Source organism: Necator americanus, chromosome III (genome assembly GCF_031761385.1).
Source record: "Necator americanus strain Aroian chromosome III, whole genome shotgun sequence".
NCBI classification, from domain to species: Eukaryota; Metazoa; Nematoda; class Chromadorea; order Rhabditida; family Ancylostomatidae; genus Necator; species Necator americanus.
Genome location: NC_087373.1, coordinates 16783238 through 16801259, shown reverse-complemented (window position 1 = coordinate 16801259; position 18022 = coordinate 16783238). Strand labels below are relative to the sequence as shown.

Here is an 18022-nt window from a genome sequence, read left to right as displayed (position 1 = left end):
ATTAATCACATCAGTTTTCTTACGCATACATTTCTTCACAACCGTGAGCCGAGCACTTTGCCATGCGACTGCCTTACTCATGTTTTAGACTATTGTAAGGTTGCATGTACTCAGTCTCTGGTACCTGAAAGGAATTATAGTGTTCCACATGCAACCACATGAACGTCTTACAGTTCCTGTAACGAATAACTGACCATCAACTCGAGCAGCACTGGGACAAACAACAGACCATGGAACACACCTATGCCAACAACTGCAAATATTGTCCACACGAATGTTCGAACAATGTAAGAAGGAACGAACGCCAACAGTGACACCCCGACAATTGTCGAGAGAGCTGACTGAAGAATCGGTTCCGCCATTACGGTGAGACATTTCTGGAATGACAGCGACACTTCACTCAGAACTCTTCTTAACAAAAAAGGAACACTGGAAAGAAATTACCTTTAGTCGATCTTCCTTTTGAGTTATGAAGTGGAATGTGGTGTGCGTCACGTAGTCCACTACAATGAGAGAAATGAATTTGAGCATGCAGTAGCGTATTTTTGAGAATTTCATCGTAGTCAGTGTGGTTTGAGGTCGTGAAGACAAGCTAACTTAGCACAATCTAACCCTGTCATGGTTGCGTACATAGGTGAAGATTTTAGACATACTCATCATCGTCATATTCCGGTAGTGGAAGACTTGTTGGCATCTGCTGCTACATGTAGGTCAAAAAGACATGAAGCCAAGGCGCTTCGACTAGGAGAGGTGGTGCAATGGGACCCCTACTCACATTTGCAGTCCGATTAGGGTTAGCAAAGGTCCCAGTCGAGCCTTAACGTATCGAACTTCAGGTCGTTTTGACCCGGTATACTAGGTGTTGATTATTCGAGGCAAAACAAGAGCAATTATGTCGCACAGATCTGAATCAGTAGTGCGAAAGAGTTCATGGTCCACATCCAGTGGTTTATTTAGTGGATAATTCCTGCTAGACTGGAATAGACAACTCATAAATGTAAGTCGAATAACGGTGGATGGTGATGATGGTCAATAAATCAGCAGCGAATTTTGACACTGCTAATTTATTAGTTGTGATTACCACCTGTCTTTGATTTATTGATGATAAACAACTTTTTCATCTCCTACAAAACCACACGCGTAAGAACGAGCTTAAGCTTCAAGGGGGTGCACTCGACGTGGAACCTTTACTCATCTTTGTAGCACACAGCAGACAAGGACTCCGCCTCGTTCGCGACCATGGGCTCTACTACAGCACTTCGAGCGCAGTTGCTTACACAACTGCACACAGTTCAGCCTTAGAGCTCGTTTGGACCCGAATATAAATAAATAGTTTCTCTAGCCTTAAAGGAAACAGTTCAGTACCTGAGAAACCTATGCTCATCACGATCGTGATCATAGAGATAATATCCAGTCTGGTGCCCACCGCCGAAAGTGCACCTACCACACCAAGATTGATGGAAAGAATCGAAATTGCAATGCAGGTGGCAGAAATGGGACGAGGCACCTGAAATTCATCTAATTTTTCCGTGTAGCCCTCATCGCCCTCCGTTGCAAGTTTACACTTTCTTAAACGCGTAGTTATTTTCTTTAACAGAGAATCTCACTGGCATCCTAGATGTAAAAGAAGTGATATAGCCTACCGTGCAACTTTTCCTGGGTTGAAACACGATGGAAATATCTGCAATCAGTTCAAAGCGCAGTCTCTGCGTTCTTTCAACGAAAATAGCATCTACAGCGTTTCGGTGCTAGATGTCGTTAGATTAGTTGCCAGTTGGGTCTTCAAGTTAACGTTGTTACAGCACGACCGCAATCACAATGCCGCTCGGGCAATGACCGCAAAACGAGATACTGGGGTTTATACCCTTAGTATGAAAATAACACACATACATTCATTTTGTGTATGTATGTTTATTTTATGTATCCATCTGAGACGGACATATTGAAGAAGTGTCTGTGACTATTGAACTGCTTTGGTTCTTCCCGTGCTAAACAAATGCCGCAGTGGCTTCTGCGCGGCCATCGGTTGAAGGAATTTACATGATGATTTATAGAATTGTAGAATAAGATTAATTTAGTAGCGAAGGAGATTCGCTATATGTTTTCGACAAATATCCGTTAGTACAGGAAATATATTATCAAAAAAACTTTAGCCCAAATACTAATTTGCTTTGCGTTAGAGGTAACGCTGACAAGCTGATCACGTGTAGCACGGAAAGCTTTGATCCGAAATTTGAAATGATTGAATGTATTTAAATACAACGCAAGACGCATCATAAAACAAATAAACAGCACAAGCATAGGACCTAGCACGGTGTACTGGAAAGTTATCCCGACTACCACAGATCTCTTCCATCGAGTTTCAGCATGATCTGTATCGTCAACGACGCGTTCAAAAGGCGTGTTCTGTGGAAGAATCTTTACATCCGTCCGAAAATCTCCTTCTGAGTCACGAGATCGAATGGCGTGTAGCTCGATATGTAGAGTTGCTAATCTATGCATCTCGACGATGAAAATGGTGCTCTTCGATCAGCATCAAGCGTCTGTGGATAAAGAATATGTTTTTATCGAGTAGCTATCACCATTGTGCACAGAGCCGGTCTTGTAAATGTGAAATTTGGGTCGGATGAGCTCAGTCTAGTGACTTTACAGCTTCACATCTACATCGATCCAACTTACAACCAAACACTTGCTGCTTAGTGTTGCACATAGCGATGTGGCGACATTCAACGCCGCCATTCCGGAGGATTTGAGACGGAGATAGCGAAGAAGTGGCGGTGACTGCTGCTGCATCAGTAATATTGTAAATTTGGAGGGAACGCGGTTCAACAAAAGGTACTACTTACTACCGGTTCAACAAAAGCCACCAAAACTACTCTTATTTGGTGCTACTGAATTGTCCGAGTTGAATCACATCAACCGGGACATGACTTCGCCCATCCACGTTACTGGATAGCACATCTTCACTTCCATCGTCTGACCGCTTATCGAGAGCACCACAGCACGGAACAAGGAACATTTCCTTCCACAGAGTAATGTTACGAGAGCAATGAAGGGTCGAATTGTTCGCCAATTAGCTCTTTGCTCAAGTTGAGTATATCGTGCTGACTACCAAAAAATTCGTCAATTGATTATAATCATAATTATAGTAGTTAATTTGTCACTCAATGCGAAATTTTTCTGTTATCGAACAACTCGCTCAACGTTTCTTTCATGAGTTCCAGGAACAGAGATCTTGTTATGGAGAGACTCAATCTACATCGGGTGCCGCATGTTTGCATTTCACTCACAGCAGCCAATGTATACAGCGTTTCGTTGAGCGTCTTCAATTTTTTCATGGCCTGCTTGTATGTCCTATCCTCTGTACCAAAGGACATGCGCGAAATACTCTGCAAGCCTTCTGAGAAAATCGTTGTAACCGAGCTCCAAATTTGAGAGCGATTAAGGAAACGGATGGAAATGAGACTTGCTGCTGCCATCCATGTGCCAGCGTCATTGAATTACACCTTTCGAATGTTCTTATCTAAGCTTAGTGAGTACTTCAAGCCTCCTTTATTCGAGCATATTTTCTTTGCATATTTTCTTACGCAAAGTGAAGCTCATCGAGGTGCTCGCGATGGTGGAGCTCATCAACGGCTCTATGGTTTCATTAAAAACCGGTTCCCTCACATAAGAAGAGTAGTCTAGAAGCACTATATCACGTCAGAATTCCACGAATCGGTGCTATCGTTCCAATTATCTCCGCATGAAAACCGTTTCCATGGAACTCTCCCAGAATTGGCTTTGGGATTCGCAGCACTCTTGTAACAGAGGCTTTCCCGCACTGAAGGCGTCATGTGTGGGACGAAAAAGGAGAATAATCAGTGCAATACAAACGGTAGCAGGTTGTGAGCGACCACGAACTCTCATTTCACAGTGTTCCACATACTTGGGTTACTGGGATTAATTCTTTATTGTAAGAATAATAACCGTATAAACACATGTACAATAAGCATAATAGAATCCGCTTGTTCTTTGAAACAATTGAATTGGTTCAAATACAATGCGTAGCATAAAATAAATAAACAGCAGAAGTACACCATCGAATATGGTGTACTGAAAGGTCTTCTCGACCACAACGGATCTGTTCCACCAAGCGGGATCGTAAGCTGCGACGTCAACGACCGGTTCAAAAGACGTACTTTGTGGGAGAATCTTTACCTCCGTCAGTATATTCCCCTCTGAGACACGTGATTGAATGAGTTCTAATCCGATATGCAAGATTGCCAATCTAGGCATCTCGACGATGAAAACGAGTGTTCCGATCAGTCACGACTCAACGTCAGCATCAGGCGTCTCTCGATAAAGCATGTCTGTATCGAGTCGTGTCAACCAACCGCTTGCTGCTTAGTGTTACACGTAGTGATTGACGCGGTTCGGCGACATTCAGCGCCGCCCTTCTGCACGGTTTCAAGAACGCTAATATTGAATAATAGTAAGCTTGCTAACAGGAATACAACGAATTAGAAGTGAAATTCTAGAAATAAAAATATAATAAATATAAATATATTATAGAAATAGAATTAGAAATAAGAAGTCGAATAGATTACACAAATGAACACGTCAGCTAGTATTCACTTGAGGCGGAGCTGAAGCAGCTGCAGTGACGGCGACTGTCGACCCCATTCTAAAAAAGATGTGCAGCTGTAGCTTCTGCGCGGACGGTGGTTGACGGAATTTACCTGATGACGCATAGATACAGGATGAGATTGATTTAATAGCAAATGGAGCATCCACGTTAGTAATATCTTCTATGTTTTCGACTATTTTAATAGTCTGAGCTAAGCTAAACCGAGCAACAGACAGATATTTCTTCAAAAGATGCTAATATGTTCAGGAAATGCCTGTCAAAAAGAGTGTCGAAAAAAATTGGACTGAGGAATAAATTCTGAACTTTTTTTCGACGTGAAAAAAGCACATGGAAATAAAAACTATTTCTTTTGAACCAAACTTCGCACAATTTTTCTCGTAACATAAATTCATAGTTCATAGTTTTTTCCACTTTTTTCATAACAATGTGAATTCGTGTGAAAAGAAAAATCATAACAATTTTGATTCGAGGAGAAATTAAAAACGTGGAGAGAATCGCATTTGAGCTACAGGATACAATTCGTAACTAATTGCTGCAATCAAAGCTACATTGCAACACATTGTTTCAAGGCAATTTTTGGGGAAATTCCCGTTATTAAGTTCTTTCCAGTAGCACAAAGGATGCGCTTTTTGTGGAATAGTGACGATGTTGCGCTATAGCCTAACCCTTTGCACCAGTACAAGCCATCAGATCCACCTCATGCGCTTACATTTCGTCGATCCAACAGCCGTAAGGGCCTGCGTCGTTGGACGAACTGGACACTGGTGCTAAGGTCTCTGAATCCGAGTCTTCGTAGCTGCAATACAGCTCTTTACAGCAGTGACCAGCGTCGTCAACTGGTCGTTTGAACTGAGTCTTCCGTTGCTCACAATGTCTCTTATTCTTCGGTTTGTAGTGTTGTTCCCGTCTTCATTGTAAAACTTTCACATTCCGTCCCAAACCCCATAAATAATAGTAAAAATGCAACACCGTAAATTTCTCACAACACCGTCTCCGATTTTTCTAAGCGGTCTTACGCCTCGTGGTTTCTGACATAATCATACTTTACCGTTGACCGTTAATGTACCACCAGTAGAGAAGAGTTTATGGATAGGACTCAACACTCAGGAATTTCACAGGTGCATGGAAATGATTATTCAAGCAACTTTGACAACCGAGTCCACACCTAGGTTCGGCAACCAATCAATACAATCCGAGAAGGTCAAATCGATTAGCTGCAAAGCTGATGTTGTGAAGATTTTTCTGAAGTTTTTTCTTTCATTTCATTTATGACATGTACGCTCTTGCAACGCAAAAATTAGTTTGTGCATAAATACGGGAACTTATCCGGCTGCAAAGTCCGTAAATGCAGTTTCTTACCAATTTTGAACTCACCTTTCGATTGTTTGGGTATCATACTTTCCAATCCTCGCAACAATACGATAATACGCAAAGATACGATAGCGTAAGCGCAAATTTCGCGATGGATTGGACTGTACTTACAGGTTGTGAACGGCTATCGGATATGTGGAACGAGAGCTTGGATGAGACGATGGAAGTGAATGGCGGAACTTACCATCAGGACGCATATGACAAGCATCGTAACTGTAGCGGTGATGACATTCACGATCACACCCGAGGCGGTCGCCAGCTGCTGATCGACAAGCAGGAAACTGAAACATTGTATTAAAGCAGCAGGCTTTATATTATCTACATTTTGGATTTATTATTTCGAAAAGAAATATGTATCATTCAAAAGTTTACATTCACATATTATTTGCATATATATATATATATAAAGTTGAGGAATGGCACATGGATTTTTCTTCCACTTCCAAATTTTGAAGATACTTAGAGATATAAACAGCAGTGAAAACGCGGAAAAAAATGTTCTAAAAAAGAGATGTACAAGGTGGTTTTCTCTGATTTTTCAGCTTCATTGCGTTTTATCCCATCTTTGTCCTAAAATGGAATCTCAAGAGGATAAAACAGAGCATTTGCGACACCATTTATAATAATAATATTTTCACTCAATCGAACCACTAGAGTACCCGATGCTGCTTATGAATTTAGTTATAAGTATGCACACGTGGAAAATCTTCTAAAGAGACAGAAAAAAAAGAAAAAGAGCATTAAAAAAGACAATATAAGGCATCGAAAAACTTATGGGACGTCCTTATGGGAGGAAGTCGTAGACAACAAGAATATGCTATCGATTAATTTGTTGTAGTTTTTCGTTCGAAAAACAAATTAAAATAAAGCACTAATAAATCATTTCTCAGATCAAAAAAGAAGTCACAAGGTTCCCCTGTTCAACTGTAAATAAGCTCTGTTGTTGTTCTTTGACCTCCCCTTTCCGGGAAACCTTTAAAGAAATGTTTGTAGCGTTGAGTAAAGAATGCAAGCAATAAAACAGTGCAAGTAACGCTCTCTCCCGCTGATGGGTTACAGTGCTTAGTTTGTAGTTTTCCTTCACGATATAACTCTACTTAAATTTTCTTCTCGTTCAAAACATTTCTCACTACCTAAAATATCCAGGCGCTTTGGACTCGCCCACAAATTTCCAGGAATTGTAATTTGGGACTTTCTTAATCTTTCTCTGATGCATATAATGTGTGAGGAAATGTTCTGGTTGCAGAAGCCCTCTACCTTCCAAAGAAAAACTGCTCACCAGAGCCAGCAGTTGCGATCCAGGCAGGACCTTCGGACTGCAGAACTAATCCCAGCTGATGATGCCACTCTACTGCGCCACCTACGCACCAGCCACAGCGAGTTTCGGTTCCTTTTGAACGGACCCTATCATTTGCTAACAAAAAAGTGTTAGTGATTCAAATTGGAACAGTGGAAGGACCTTAACAGTACCCATAAAGGCGGCGGACATATCAAGTGAATGGGCAGCACAACGATTGTAGCATGCAGCACATCGTGGAAGACGGCGTTCTATCCTACGGAATCAGTAGCTACGTGCTAAGCCTACCTTGATCGACGGGATGATCGTCAGTAGGGCGCCAATAACCCTGACAGCTATTCCCTTCTTGTATTCGTAGTCTTACGCTCCTTTCTCATGCAATCTTTCATTGTCAAGGCTACTTTGGTTGTATTTGTAGCGAAATGTTTTTCGTTACTATCGCCACCACCGTCCCTGTAGGCTGTGTCCCATGGAGACGGTAGCAATGGTTTGCTCCACCGACGAACTCCAAGACAACGCAATCGCTTCACCGGTGACTGTACTTCTTTCGTTGTGCACACTCACCTACACCCAAGGATATTGTGGAAGTTTCAATTGAAAAAGTGGGAAGTGGTGAAAAAGTACCTTGTGTCGTATACGAAGCCATCAAAACTGCTACTACGCATCGTAGTTCTAAGAAATTCTGCCCGTGGCTTGTCATGTGAAGGACCGAGCGAGCGAATCCGTAACAACATCTTTATGGCTTCGATATTCCCTTCGAGATCAAACCTGTTGCAGATGTGACTTCTAGAGATAAAAAGTATGAATAAAAACATTCATTTACCTTATGTCATTCCTGAATTTGGGTGTTGCCGCAAACAGAGAGCTGACAGCAGATTTGAAAGTGTCGTGGGTGAGCAGCCTGCCCCCATGAATAGCTTCAAACTCCTCGAGCCAAAATTCTGCCTTTGATGCATACTTCGAACTGAAAGGGAAAGGGAACTTTACCAATCAACACTGAGGCATCGAAACCACGGAGGCCTTGCTACGAATGCTCATCTTTATCCAACCTTTTTTAACCAGCGCTATACCCCGCCTTCCAAACCCAGAAAATTCTTTCCTCACTGCAATTCTTTTTCCTTTCTTGGCTTCACACGTAAGTCTCTCTAAGTCTCTCTTATAAGTCTCTCTTTTCGAAATGACTAAAAAAATTATTTCTTTCCACCAACAACCAAAACAATAGTGAACAGTGAACGATTTTTCAAAAAAATTCCCGTCGATTTTCATCACACACAATACTATTCGTGAACATTGAAAAACCGACGGTGAATGACGGTGCAGCACCGTCGGCCACCGTCGCCTGCTCGTAACTTGTTATAAAGTAAAAATTTAAGAACAATTTATATATCATTAGATTGCTCTCTTTGAGATCTATCCGAAACTCTCATATCATTGAGAAAGGAGCAGAATGACGCCAAATATGCGCCGAAAAACAATAATTGGAACCTAACATAGCCTAAGGTTGTAGCTGGAAAAGTGTTAAGAGACTCAAACTTTCACATTTGGTCAGAATATCAAGAATTGTCAGAGCAAAGCAAACGAAATTCTTGGTTTGTTATTTTTTGAACTCATTTATGCAATTTTGTTTGTTGTGTAAATTTGCGGTTCGTCCTTACTTTGAACCTCTGTAGCAAGGAGGGTTAGGAAATTAAGTTCGTAAAGTTAGGAAATTTCCACTTTCCGTCCTTTTCCTTTCATCTCTTCTCTACCTTCCATCTCCGTTAAAGGCAGCATATCACCAATCTGGGGTGGTACGGATTTTGGGAGTATCCGTATACGGGGTCGTAGGTTATGGAGACCGGGATGGTTCCGCTCATCTCTTCCTGAATCGCTGCAAGCAGCCGGCCCTGAATGCTGTTTTGTACGATGCCTTCTACGGCAGCGCGCCACCCTTGCACGCATAGCGCCCCTTACTGCCTATCGGGGCAGTTCGAATTGGATTTCCGACGAAGAGTGGAGCGTCGCAATGGATGACGTCGTACAAAACAGCTTTCTGGAGCCAGTGATGTGCTCACCCGACTGAACACATTCGGCGCCAACCACTTCCTCCTTACCGTTTCTTAGCGCTGAAGCGAATCGAGTTCAGACAGTCTCACCTTGAAAGTGCGTCGTACAGATGCAACAATTTCCTTCTCTCCTCAGGATTGCTGAGTGATCTATTGTGTAGGTATACAACTGCGAAACAGTACGGTCCATAGTCGAAGAACAAACGCTCTTGCGCTCTGAGTTCGTTCGCTGCATACGAACCGAAGGGAGCTAACAGCTTCAGATCGAGGCCTAACGGAAGAACTGAAAGATCATGGTTTCTCCTTCTTATTTTATCCACAACGGAATAGTTCACCTAGAGCGTAGTTAATAGATGCAGCAAGGTACAGAAGGTATACGACAACTATAGTGACTTTTGCCGGTGCACTCGAAACGATTTTAGCCAGAACTCCACCGCAAGCGACATCGGTAGACGAGCGAACACGGACGACATCGTTAACGATGTCTAAAGTCACGCACCCTATAAACGCTAGACTGTTCCTCGTAATTTCACCTACCCGGATCCGACAACTTGTAGCAGAACAAAGAGTGCCTCCCTGCAAGCTCCCGCCGGCAGCAAAGAACCATGACCGCATTAAAAAAGGTCACTTGAAAGAAGAACATGAAGAGTATCGCCATAGCACAATAAGTGCAGAAAACGCCTGAAATAAATCGTGTGAAGCAGGAGACGATCGGAGTTCATCGGGTCGGCACTAACGGACTGCGTAGAAGTTGGACATGCTGCCGACCGAGAAGGAGAGACCGTCAGTAAGCGAGGTCAAAAACAGAGATGCCGCTGTTTCCGTGAGCGCTTCTACAAACCTGCAATACAATAGAATAAGCCGATGAAGCATACAGTAACACATCATCCCTCAGCTGTATAGAAAGGTGTGTTCTCAAGTAAGTTTTTTTAAGTTTTCAAACAACGACATCGGTAAATATAGTTTTCATCAATCAAGATCAAATTTCACGTAACATTTGCAGTTACGGTAAACATCTCTATAACAGATGCTGAATGTCTTGGCGCTACGGGACCTTCTTTCATCTCTGCTGTCCAACTAAAGCAAGCGTTTTTATCCGTTTCCCAGTTACGGGATTGCAGCAGGTTTCAGGTAGTTTTGACCCTATTAAACCCATTCACAGTCAGTAAGATTTTTGCTCTGAAGAATGCTACTATTATGCAACTAAGAGACACATTACTAAGGGGTTTCGATAAAGTCATCGTGCATTTTTGACCGGTCACAGGAAAGCGGCGAAACAATATAGAAATGTAAAATCTTCACCAAATAAGTAGAAACCTCTTCAAGTTTCTTATCTTATCATCGCAGCTCGATGTGGCCTCCATTTGTTGCCGTACACACATTTAAATGACACGTTACACATAGCGTAACAAGTTCTTCGCACGCACGGTCAAAGGCATCACCCCACGAATCTGAGGTGGTACGGATTTCAGGTGGAGTATTCGTATACGGGATCGTGGATTATGGAGAGAAGGGTGATTCCGTCCATTTCCTCCTAATTGCCGTAAAAAACCGCCCGGATTATACGGCTTCGAGCGATATTTTCTACAACGAGTTCGATTGGAGCGCGCCAACCTTGTGCACGCGCGCATCTTCCGGGCCGTTTTTTACGGCAATTGGGAGGAAATGGACAGAATCACCTCCCTCTCCATAATCTACTGTCCCGTATACGAATACTCCACCTGAAATCCGTACCACTTCAGATTCGTGGGTGACGCCCTTAAGGACGTCTGGTGTAACGGAGCGAATAACAGTTCGAATGTTCTCTTGTCTTGAAACCTCGGCGTACTCTGTCTGTGTTTTGTTTTTTCTACTTAGGCCTCTGAAGACGGCGAAGAAGCCGAAACGTCAGGCAAATAAAGGTTCCATCTAAAAACCTCGAAGGAGTGAATAACATCTGAAATATTAAAATGTGGTGGCGCATCGTTGTGCACCTTGTATTCACTCTGCACTTTGCTCAGGAATACGGACTTAGCAGGCCACAGAACACAATGGACTTTCCTCTGTGCCATCCACATCTCGACTGTCGTGAGCGAGGGCTGATCCGCTGCTGCTCAGTTCGTGGTGTTACGTCACCACCTGTGGCTGCTCACGCTTGCGCACCATAATGCCAAAGGTGGAAGGTTTCACTTCTATTTGGCAGGAATTTCACTTTTCTATCTTGTTTTGTTGTTTTCCGGAGACCGACCAAAGGTGCATCATGACTTCACGGACATCCTATAGTCATCCTTATCATGTTTGGACAGTTCCATATTTGTCAAAAGCCTCGGTAGACTCAGATGTAGTCGACTCCGGATGACCTGAGTTGTGGTGCTAGTGGTGTAACTGACTGCGTTTGAGGTCTACGTGGTGTAACTCTCGCGCAATCCCTTCTTTGCGCTGAAAGCTTGGCAAGGCCGTCCGTGTCGCTTCTAACACAACCGCTTACTGCAACACAACTCAGACGTTTTGACAAGCGCAGTTGCGTAGGCGGCTGCGTCCCCAAAGCGGTTGAAAAGGCGGCTGCCAGCGGCTCTCACCAAGGAGATGAGTTGAGTTAGCGAGAGTTCCACCTCGATCACAACCACTAGCCTCACCGCGCCGCTGACTCGACTGCACCTAGCTTCAGGTCGCTTTGACCAGGCCATGACGTCCGACACAGAAGAATTCCCAGAATAATCACACCTTCGATCCACATCAGATTGTTGCGTTAGTCGCCAGCTTTTCAGCATCAAGAACATATTATCTGTGCCGATAGCTGAAAAAGCTGCGGGTTAGAGGAGACTAGCAAGTTTGCCTCACTCGTGACTCACAAACGATCAGAAATGGCATAATGAGAACGAGAGGGAGAAACGGATAGCGAACGTAGAACAACAGAGCCATTGAAGCGATCGTTGCCATCGTTGCGTTGAGCATCGCAAAAAATCCGATGAAGGGTTGCGATCTGCGAGTTATGAGAGGAGAAAATGAGTTGATGTAAAATCAAGAGTGAAACTCACCGTACAACGTTTTTAGAAGAACACGCTGTCATGCAGAAGAGAACCAAAAGCACGGCAGTCCAAGGCATCCACGGAATCAACAACTGGAGTTGATGCAATATGAAATGTGCTCTTAGCTCATTGGTGGTGTTTTTTGACTTTTGGATTTTTCAACTGCGTTTCGAATCTGGACTATCAACTAGAAGCACCACTCAAAGACATCTGGATATTCCTTCTAAGTTTGTCTTGAGAAGTTTTCGAAGATGTTTTCCAAGGAAGCGACATTTGTTTCACGGAGAGGAAAATTTTCTATTTATTTGAAGATCATTTTGCAAGATGAAACATTTAACGTGAAAGACGCATAATGAACTTTAAAAAGATACTTAGGAAATACTTAGATATTTAGCACAAATACTTGAAGCTCACCGTGCCGTTACGCTCCATTTCTTTGGCGAGGCTTTTGGAGGAACTCCAGAAGATACGTAAGGAGTTCTGCTGATACTCAGACATATGCTCCAGAAACACATCGATCCATCTGGAAAACGTTTTCACAGTTTTGCTTTACTTTCCAAAACAAATGAAAACAATAAGATTTCTTTTTTTTTACCTTTCCGCACGATCTGTTGCGTCTAACATGTAGAAAATGCGAACTGCCCTCGCCGAATCCAGAGGGGCATTGCCAGCTTCATCCCGCTTCCGAAAGATAAATTCGTCTTCTCAGCTCGGTAGTTCTTCATCAATCTCTTTTATCACCTACCGACTCATTGACGCTGACACCGCCGAAGACCAGGGCACTATCTATGGCGAGATCGCCGAGCTTCAACATCGGATAACGAAGAAGAAATTGCACGGAGAGCACCTAAGAAGTAGGAACCACGCATGCCTCCTCGATCAAATAAGACCGGCCACGTACTGGTTCTTCATCCTCGAGCGCATACGCCAATGGATGCAGCGCACAGCTGCCGGATTGGCGGAGACAAACTTTGTGGAACGAAATATTATCAGATGTCTGGAATAGAGGCGACATTGAAAAAAAAGACTTATTCACCAAGTATCTCCTCATGGACGAAGCAGGAGCTGCTGAAAGTCTTGTTTGTTTCTTATTTTTCTGAATATGAAACAGTCAAGAAAGAGGACCATGAATTGTCTTTCCTCCTCGCTGTCCCTTACATTCGGTATGATTATGAGGTCGTCTACTTATTTCTCTTGCACCTCATACGTTATAAAATTTCATAATTTCTCGATCAACATTAACGATCATTCGTCGATGAAATCATCGGTATCACAGTCACAGTGTTCCATCTTTCTGGGAAGGTTACAATTCCTTGGGAAGCTGACTGCATTGAGACTCAAAGAACAGTTTAAAAGCGGAGGTGAGGTAAAGAAATTAGAGAATTGAACAGTTTTGCTTCTGGCAGTGCGTGAGAGCTCTGAATAAGTGGTAGTCCGATGGGGCGCGGTCGGGGGAATACGGTGGATAGGGGGCCGTTTCCCAACCCAGCGTCTCTAGCTGGCGACGGATGGCCGAAAAATAGTTTGGCGTACAAATTGAGTCCATTTTCAGAATAAGATCACTTGAATATGACCTCGATCCATTTGCGATTTGTATACATTTGGCTAGGATGCTGCCAATACCATCTAGCATTTACCTAAGCTCCCATGGAAAAAAGACGCGTCCTAGCTTTCAAACTTCAGTTTTTAAACCGGAAAAAGCGAGCAGCCAACCTAACAGGTGCAGCTAAATAAGTAAACATAGGTGACTAAATATTTGACGATCTTCTTTCACTACGAATCATTTCCAATTTTGTTGTTTTTTTTTTGATAAAATAATGTACATTCCTACAGCTGTGCTTCCTTTTCAATTAGAGACACATCTAGCTATGTATTTATTTCACTATTCTTCAGACAATTGTAAAAGTTTAGGTCTTGAAGTTAGAGGTTCTCAGTTTAATCGTACAAGAAAGTGAAGGACTTCGTATGCGTAAAAATAACGTCTGATTTGCCTTAAGAAGCTTTAGGGGAATTCCAGTTGGTTCTGGCTTTTGTCATTTCTGTTTATGGTGTACTCAAAATGTGTTTAAATAGATAAATAAGTAAACGTAGGTGACTAAATATTTGACGATCTCCTATATTTCTTAACTTTGCTGCATCTGTAGTATCGACAACTGCCTACAGTTCTGAAATTTAATAGTGTTCGCACGCGAAGCTCGCTTTGTTAGGCTAAAAGAAGGCATGTGAAGCAGTCTTAGATGCACCAGTGTCTCCAACAATGCAACATTTTACGCATAGCAGAGCGACAGCAATCCGCAGCGCGTCTATGGATAATTGTGAGCGTCGATAGCTGGTTCTTCCTCGAGTTATCCCGGTCCGATAGCGTTGGACGATGTCAAAATAGCTCGCGCTCCATCGCGTGATAAAATGCATCCTTTGAGAAAAAATTCCGTCCAAGATTGTTTCGGACTCATTCTCCTGGACTATCAAGGGAATCGAGCCTGACTACGCTCATACTCGCAAACTACAAACCTACTCCTACCCATTCGTGGAGGAGATTCCAACATTGCCAATTTTGTTATACGTTGCCATTTCGGTCTGAACGTCCTCAGCACCTCCGAATCCAAGAATATTTCAGTGGTCGGGATGGACGTATAGTCGGGTCAAAACGACATGGAGCTTGGTGCAGTTGCAGAAGCACTTGATGCAGCGCGGTGGAGCTAGCGGTTGGGATCGAGGGATGGGGACCATCGCGAACTGCAATGAAGAAAAGTGCTAGCAAGGGTCTCCTCAATCTCGACCGCCAGCTGCACCGCGCTGTTCGTGCGCTTCTGCTACTGCACCGAGCTTCATGTCGTTTTGACCTGACTACAGCAGTGTGATTGAATATGTTCAGCCATTGACTAACCCTTAGTTTCAAAATAGATCTGTGCAGCGTTGCCAGCTTTTCTATGGCAGAAGGAGCAACAGCATTGCCCTGGAGGTCCTCAACAATGATGGAAGCAAATTTCGAGCCGAAGACACTGTAGGTGTCCCTCTGTGCGTCACGTGGCGGAAACAGGGAGACGAGCTGAAGGAAAACCCTTATTTCGAAAACAGTATAGGAACTTTTGAACAATTCAAAGAAGTTGTTAATCACAAGGGCATCCTGGAACGCCCAGACACTTCGACAATTTCCACATTTTCATACGTACCTTCTTGAAGTCTGAGATGCTTTCCATTTTGTCGGGAAGAAAAACTTGAAGAGTTTCGTTGGTTGTGTTAAGTTTGAAATCAGTTGATGCGGCCATCACTTAAAATGTTATGCAGCGTGAGCGGGGCATCGAAATCACTGCAGAAGGATGAAATAGGTTCTAACGAACAAAACTTGCCTAACCCCACCGTAAGGATGGGTGGCAAAATCAGGAAAGGAAACGGCCATCGAGCTACCACCGATGTCTGCCACTGAAACAAATTCTATTGGTGTTTGCGAAGTTATTGGGGATACCAGAAAGTAATGTTGTTTTTGGTCAAATAAAAACAAATCGAAATCACCCGATCTGAACGTGTCTGGAAAAATACCGTTCACATTTCCGGACTTCTCATGGAGAATTAGATGATTATTATCGCAATTCTTTTTTAAAGCTTTCGTTGGATCATTACCTTTCCGAAATTTGGATCACATGCTGCATCGAGATATCTTCAGGATTTGGCTCTGGTATTTCAAACAAAAATATTTAAAAGAGTGAAATCGACCTCCAAAACGAAAGTGAAGAAATCATCTCTCCACGCAAAAACATCTAACAGAACCTCTGCGAGGAGAATCGGTCTACTAACATTAAAAAATATATTCACATATGTGAATTCACATTATTTTCTGTAACTACGAATTTTTATCGTAGAAAAAAAGGCAGCATCTTTAGTTCAGAAGACTTCTTAATCAACCTCGTTGAAATGTTTGAATGAAAATGAATAAATGTTCCGGTGAGCACGTCCTCACCGTCATAAAAAAATTCAAATACCTCAAAAAATTGCGACACGACCGCTTGGAAGTTGTTCATTCAGGGCAGGAGTACAGAACCGGGTTCGTGGAAGACCGTCTCAATTAGCGGACGGGGTGTCCGCATAATTACCGGCGGCAAATTTGATGAATGGCGAGAAACGAGGCCGTGAAGTGAACAATTCGAGAATGAAGCAGGTAATAGTGGGTACCGTTCTTCCTTGTCGCAAGGGAAATGAACTGCTTGCCCTCACTGCACGGGAAGCAGAGCCTGCTTGCTGTTGTCGCGACGTTTCATAAGAAGAAAGAATCGGTCCTACAAACCGATGCCGATGAGACGGTAGTTTTGCTGTCCATAACGACCTGATCAGTGTTCATGCTGAAATAAAGGATCAAGTTTCTGGTATTAAACAATCCGTTTCGGATACGCCAAGGGACCCTAAGTGGATTTAGTTCCACTTCAACTCAGAATCGTTTGAGGCGTGTGAAGTCGCCGCTGGATTATAAATGAGTTGCGGTGGTCACCCACGTACCGCGTCAAGTCTTCACACTTCTTTCGCCTCTCTTCCCGCGGTTGAAGAGGTCGTTTTCGAACAGCAAAATTCCTATGACGTAACATAATTTGCAGAGGATCTCCACATGTTCAGAGCTGTTCTTTGAAAGCTTCCACGATCCTCAACAGAAGAATGTTCGCGACGACGACTTCAGCTGAGAAAAATTCTATGTTGCCAGCAATGCAGTCGATTTCATAACGGTCTACCGGACGACTCTCACAAACGCCACAAAGAAGAGGTTTTTGATTTGAAAGGCATCCGTAGGTTGTCTCGTCTGTAATGGGAAACCTCAGAGTTTTTCATTCTACTGATAACTGTGGATCCGTATGTGAAGTTCTTCACCACGAGCTCAAAGGGCAATATTTAGGCTGAAGTTACCAACGTCAGCAGTGATGTTGGAGAAGGTACTATCTGCTCCGTAGATGTTTCTCCGAGCCCATATAAAATGCTTTCGCCTTTTCTCCGTCGCATTTTGATGTTGGAGCATACGAATTGCCAAAAATAGCATTGATCCAAATCTCCTTTACTGTTGGCGATTAATTCAGCCTGCTTTGTGCTCGAAAAAATTGTTGGTCATATCCCTGTACCGACGAGGACACCAACTCCTTTGCTAATGCACATTAAAACCAGGTTTTCAGTGGAATTGTATACGTCCAAGCGCATGCTCCGGTATAAAAGATCTGAAGGCTGGTGCAGTTGTGTAAGCAGTTGCACATCCAGTAGCCGCAATCAGATTGTAGAGGCGAGCAAGGACGCAGGTGCACCAGGGTTCCGGTCATTTTGGACCGGATACACATTATACATTTTAGGCTGTGCGGTTCTGATCGAGGGGAGACCCTTGCCAGCACCAATCATCGCAACGGTTCGCGATGGTCCCACCTCGGCCCCGCAGCTGTCTCAATCGTCCTTCATCTTGAGATTGTGCGCGGTCGATCTTTAATGCCCGTGTCATCTTTACGAAAACATTTGAAGCAGTTTCATCTATTAAACCGTAGCAGAATTAAACACAAAATAGCATCGGCTTCAATCAGCAGGATTCAGTTCAGATTTGGAACCGTAGATCTGAATCCGAATTTTCTGCAATGGAGGTTCCGGAAACCGTGCTCAAAAGGAAGAGGATGAAAAAATCACTGAGTAGGACACGACTCCATGCACTACT

At 43.2% G+C, this 18022-nt stretch overlaps 1 protein-coding gene across 4 annotated transcripts; it reads right to left on the bottom strand.

Annotated features, from left to right (window-relative positions):
• Nucleotides 1–73: 73 nt before the first annotated feature.
• Nucleotides 74–15620, bottom strand: RB195_009828 (uncharacterized protein; the record flags this gene model as incomplete). Of its 4 annotated transcripts, XM_064190552.1 has the most annotated exons (21): nucleotides 74–124; nucleotides 195–377; nucleotides 445–503; nucleotides 1366–1507; nucleotides 4618–4825; nucleotides 5340–5537; nucleotides 6005–6102; nucleotides 6186–6282; nucleotides 7923–8066; nucleotides 8122–8262; nucleotides 9434–9614; nucleotides 9679–9828; nucleotides 9881–10024; nucleotides 10081–10184; nucleotides 11981–12119; nucleotides 12175–12305; nucleotides 12361–12443; nucleotides 13097–13198; nucleotides 13253–13348; nucleotides 15239–15400; nucleotides 15525–15620. In XM_064190552.1, the coding sequence occupies 21 exons, from the start codon at nucleotides 15618–15620 to the stop codon at nucleotides 74–76; spliced, it is 2709 nt and encodes a 902-aa protein (XP_064048132.1). The 4 variants fall into 4 exon arrangements, with proteins under 4 accessions (XP_064048132.1, XP_064048133.1, XP_064048135.1 ...); XM_064190551.1 differs by lacking the exons at nucleotides 4618–4825; nucleotides 5340–5537; nucleotides 6005–6102; XM_064190549.1 differs by lacking the exons at nucleotides 74–124; nucleotides 195–377; nucleotides 445–503; ... (1 more) ...; nucleotides 4618–4825; nucleotides 5340–5537 and adding exons at nucleotides 5767–5872; nucleotides 12766–12874; nucleotides 12947–13032.
• Between the last annotated feature and the right edge of the window lie 2402 nt (nucleotides 15621–18022).